At 49.4% G+C, this 4,940-nt stretch overlaps 1 protein-coding gene across 2 annotated transcripts; it reads left to right on the top strand.

The window, feature by feature from the left end:
• The first annotated feature begins 1,638 nt into the window (after positions 1–1,638).
• Positions 1,639–4,737, top strand: LOC310771886 (uncharacterized protein). 2 transcript variants are annotated; one of them, XM_083664387.1, is made up of 2 exons: positions 1,639–1,775; positions 2,822–4,737. In XM_083664387.1, the coding sequence occupies exon 2, from the start codon at positions 2,831–2,833 to the stop codon at positions 3,797–3,799; it is 969 nt and encodes a 322-aa protein (XP_083520513.1). In that variant the 5' UTR covers positions 1,639–1,775; positions 2,822–2,830; the 3' UTR covers positions 3,800–4,737. The 2 variants fall into 2 exon arrangements, with proteins under 2 accessions (XP_083520513.1, XP_083520514.1); XM_083664388.1 differs by having other exon boundaries at positions 1,707–1,775; positions 2,826–4,737.
• Positions 4,738–4,940: the final 203 nt, after the last annotated feature.

The raw sequence follows: 4,940 nt of genomic DNA, 5'->3' as shown, positions 1-4,940 counted from the left end.
CCTCTGCCCTCCCTCCCTCCACTCCCTCACACACACACACACACACACACACCAGACTGCTGGGTCACATGGACCGACAGTGATCTTGGAGATGAAGTGCACACGCGGACACACACACACACACACACACACACACACACACACACACACACACACACACACACACACACACACCACCGGTAAGGCACATGCTACACATCCACATACGTTGTGAACATGCATGAGTTACATACCAATATCGCTTCTCTCTCTCTCTCTCTCTCTCTCTCTCTCTCTCTCTCTCTCTCTCTCTCTCTCTCTCTCTCTCACACACACACACACACACACACACACACACACACACACACACACACACACACTGTACACACACACACACACACACACACACACACACACACACACACACATAAGCATGCATGCTTAGACTCTCACACTCTACCCCATTCCACACATAAACACACCCAAAGCAAAACACATATCTCAATAGCCTAGACTGACAAACTATCTATCTATCTATCTATCTATCTATCTATCTATCTATCTATCTATCTATCTATCTATCTACCTATCTATCTATCTATCTATCTATCTATCTATCTATCTATCTATCTATCTATCTATCTCAAATGATTGAAACATAATGAAATATTGATGAGCCATCAATGAGCCATGTCCTCAAATGCGAACACAAGAGCAACAGTTACTGAAGAAGACAAACCAGATGTCCAAATATTCTTTCAAAAAGAGCCAGTGGGGGAGGAGGGTATATATACTGTATAGGTCAGTGGTTCTCACATTTTTTCACATGAAGGACCCCTAAACTGACAAAAATTAGACCACGGACCCCCATTTGATAGGATTTTGTCCCACGGACCCCCATATGATAATACGATTGATGCTTTTAGATGTTTTATTACAGAAAGTGTATCAAACCCATGACCAAAATAGTCATTGTGTTACTGATGAATGGAATTATAGCGAATATAAATTACCCCCCTTTTGGCTGGGGACCGCCTGGCACCCCCTCAAGGACCCCTGGGGGTCTCCGGACCCCCATTTGAGAACCACTGGTATAGGCTATTTAAAGGGACACTGCCGATTTTCAATGCTGAAACTGTAAACAGTTTTGCAGACATTCATTTAGTTTGACAGTTATTGAGAGTTGATTTGAGTTAAGTTGTGGACCAGTGATGTCATTTGTGCATGAATGACATCACTGGTCCACACCTTAACCCAAATCAACTCTCAATAACTGTCAAACGAAATGAATGTCTGCAAAACTGTTTACAGATTTCCTATGTGTGTGAGATTATGTGCAAAATAAATCAGCATTGTTTTTCAGTGGAGTGTCCCTTTAAATGGCCTACTGTGTCACAGTTCTTCCAAACAGCCCCCTTTCTTTCCTCCTCCTTGTTACGCCCCTGCACAATGATATTAAGTAGGGGCCAATAGCAACAAAGAAGAGGCAGGACTCAGGCTCCACCTCTCCCCGCCTGCCTGCCTGCCTTCCTCTGAGCTGTTCAGATGTACATAATCCCGGAGTTGACCCAGAAAATAGGCAGTCGTTTCAAGATCTGATGCGGCAGTCTTTGTGCAGCAGCACACCGCCCCCCCCCCCCCCCTCTGCTTGAGCATGAAGCGTAACCCCGTGGAATACAGATTGTAATCCGGAGGAGCCTCGCCTCGCCTTTGCAACAGCGCAAAAACTGTTCCAAAGAAGAGACGGTTGCTGCAGCAAAGTCGCGCAACTTTGTGTGGAATCGTAGCGGATACGGGTAAGTGATTTTTATGATCGGATTTATATTTGTTGGGGAGAAATTGGGGGGCTCTGATCTGACTGACTGTGTGTTGGGTCTGCTGCTGCTGCTGCTCCTCCATTGTTTGTGCATTCCCTTGTTTAAAAGTCGGGAATAAAATCAAGATGATACGGACGTTAGGACGGTTAGTGTCGCCAACATCTTGGGGATACATTCGCTGAAACGAGTCGGTGGAGCTGGAGGAGCACAATAAGGAAAAAAAAAACATGGAGCCTTTGTTGTTGGGATTTTGGCGATTCAGCTGTTGGGAATGGAGATGTTGCATGATGTCAGTGTGTTCTTTGTTGCAACCTTACGTGCGTAAAATGTAACGACAGGAGGAGTAGACATTTTACGCACTCAGATCCCCGGCGTGCAACATAGCGTTAGCTGGGCTTTAAGCGGTTAGGCATTATGTCTTCCTTTTCCCGACCCAGTCATGCATGAATTACCCAGCTGCTGGTGGAGGAGAAAAGTCTGCTAACAGCGTAACACAATGTTACCTGGGTTTATCAACCTGGGCGTTTATTCCTTGGCACAAAGCGGATAGCCCTTTTTTTTTTTTTAGCAAGACTAATAAATACAATTTCCAGTGTTCGCCAAAACGCAAAACAACCCCTGCAGACCCCCTCCCCCCCATCGGGAAGCGTCCTAGGCGGTTTGACTTGAGATGACATTGTAAGATTAGAGCTAAATTGGATGTATTTAACGGAGAGTGTGTTCATTATAAAATAGGTCAATTGGCTGGATGTGAAATTGGATTGGACTAAACCAATGTGAAGTCGCTGCCTCCATACCCATCTCACACATAGCATAGCAACATCAACCACTATTGTTGCATTTTACCCCAGGCTCACGCTGGTTCACACAGAAGGACAACTAAATATGTACATGGCTTGGTATGCTAGTATCCCCCCAGCCCCCCCCTGCATTGAATGTTGCCCCCCTTGCCAAAACATCTCGTCTGCCCATTGCATTGTCTGAGAATCTTGTCTTTAACAGTGTCCCCCTCTATGCTCGTATAGACAGGAGGCATGGCGGACCATCTGATGATGCCCATGAACCACAGCTCGGCGGGCGCCAGTCTCCACGGCTACAGGATGGGCATGAACGGCGGCGCGCTGGCGGCGGCGCACGGCGGGCAGCACGCGGGGCAGCAGCCGGGCATGCGGGCGCTGCCCGGCGGCCAGATGATGCACTACGGCCAACAGGCCAACATGGAGGCGGCGCTGAGGCAGCGGCAGCAGGCCATGGTGGTGGGCGGGCCCGGCATGAACGGACAGCTGAACGGGGGCCAGATGGGCCACCACCAGATGATGTATAACGGCCAGCCGCCGCAACAGCAGCACCACCCCCAGCAGCAGCAACAGCAGCAGCCGCATCACATGCACCCGCAGCACCAAGCCCAGCACCCGCAACAACAGCAAGGCCAGCACCCGCAACAGCAAGGCCAGCACCCGCAACAGCAAAACCAGCACCCGCAACAGCAAGGACAACACCCGCAGCAGCAAGGACAACACCCGCAGCAGCAAGGCCAGCACCCACAACAGCAGCAAGGCCAGCACCCGCAACAGCAGCAAGGCCAGCACCCACAACAGCAAGGCCAGCACCCGCAACAACAAGGCCAGCACCCGCAACAACAGCAGTTCATGAACGGAGGGCTAACGTCCCAGCAGCTCATGGCCAGCATGCAGCTGCAGAAACTCAACACCCAGTACCACGGGCACCCGCTGGGGCCGATGGGCGGGGGCCACATGGGCCCCGCGGCCCAGTACCGCATGAACCCGGCGCAGCTGGCCAGCATGCAGCACATGGCGGGCCCGGCGCTGGCCCTGAACGGCATGGACGCGGACATGATCGACGAGGAGGTGCTGACCTCGCTGGTCATGGAGTTGGGTCTGGACCGGGTCCAGGAGCTGCCCGAACTGTTCCTGGGCCAGAACGAGTTTGACTTCATCTCGGACTTTGTCAGCAAACAGCAGCCCAGCACCGTTAGCTGCTGAGAGGAAACGGATCGAGGGACTCTTTGAGGAGAAGGGGGGGCACGGGACGGAGAAAGGAGCGAGAATTGTCCGGGATAGGACAGCTCTTCACTTTTTATTTTTGCGGGCACCTTCCAGGACAACTAAGCCGAGTTGTGTTGCAGCGCAGGGTGCGCAGGACAGACGCTAACTATGGATCGCCAGCGCCGACGCACAGCGCTTGAGTCTCGCATGTGCTAGTGGCCAGAGGGTGGTTGGCTTAAGGCCCGGGTTCCACCTCTCCCGTCTCCTGGACATGAATGTAATAAAGTAAATGCTGAAATTCTCAGAGGCCGCTCTGAACAATGCTATGACACTGTGTAGCCTCCGAAACCTGGACTCCATGGCAGTTTACCAGTAAAAGGTGTATTTATTTATTGCGCTGGCTCTGAATTAATGAATTGATATAGAAAACAACCACCAAAAGAGATTCTCCATTTTGAGAATAATTAAGTGGTTTGGAGGTTTTTTTTTTGCCCCGCGGGAGGGGGATTTTAAATTGAGGTCTCTCTTTTTATGATTTTTTTCCCCATTCCATTTTGGCCCGGTATATAAAAGAATAAGCTAAGGATGACGAGGTTATCTAAAAAGAGCTCGAGGTTTTCTATCACCAAACTGAGACGAGACAAGAAGTACAATGTTACGTCATCCATTTGAATGGGAATCTCATCCAAAATTTTAAACGGTTCACTTTTGGAAAAGTGCTGCCTTTTTTAGATGTGATGTTCTCCAAAATCTACTGCTTGTACTGTATGAAGCTGTATAACTCCAGACATGTCCACACTGTTGTGTTCTATTGGAGATGTAGAACCGCCTTAATCGCACAGATTCTTATTTATTGGTTGTTTATATTGTCCCCTTTTTTGTGGTCAAGATGGGGGGGATGGTTCTTTGTGAAAGGGGTTTTGAGGATCAATAAAGATGGCCTGGATAGAAATGTGGCCTGCTTTGCCATTCATTGCACAGCTCTTCTTCCCCCAGGAAGTGGAGAGCTAAGCTAAGTGCTTCGGTTAACCTGAGGGTGAAGGGAAACCCTTCGTTTCAAGTCTTTGGAGGAGGAGATGTTTAAACGGATAGAATATTTATGGTTTTTGGAAAGGATATCTCGGCCCTGTGCACTGGC

Source organism: Poromitra crassiceps, assembly GCF_964638095.1.
Source record: "Poromitra crassiceps genome assembly, contig: HAP1_SCAFFOLD_1443, whole genome shotgun sequence".
NCBI lineage: Eukaryota > Metazoa > Chordata > Actinopteri > Beryciformes > Melamphaidae > Poromitra > Poromitra crassiceps.
The sequence above is the reverse complement of the archived record's forward strand: the minus strand, read 5'-3'. Positions and strand labels throughout refer to the sequence as shown.

Excerpts from the sequence above, each read along its gene's own strand:
- LOC310771886 (XM_083664387.1), top strand. The coding sequence starts at position 2,831 with ATGGCGGACCATCTGATGATGCCCATGAACCACAGCTCGGCGGGCGCC.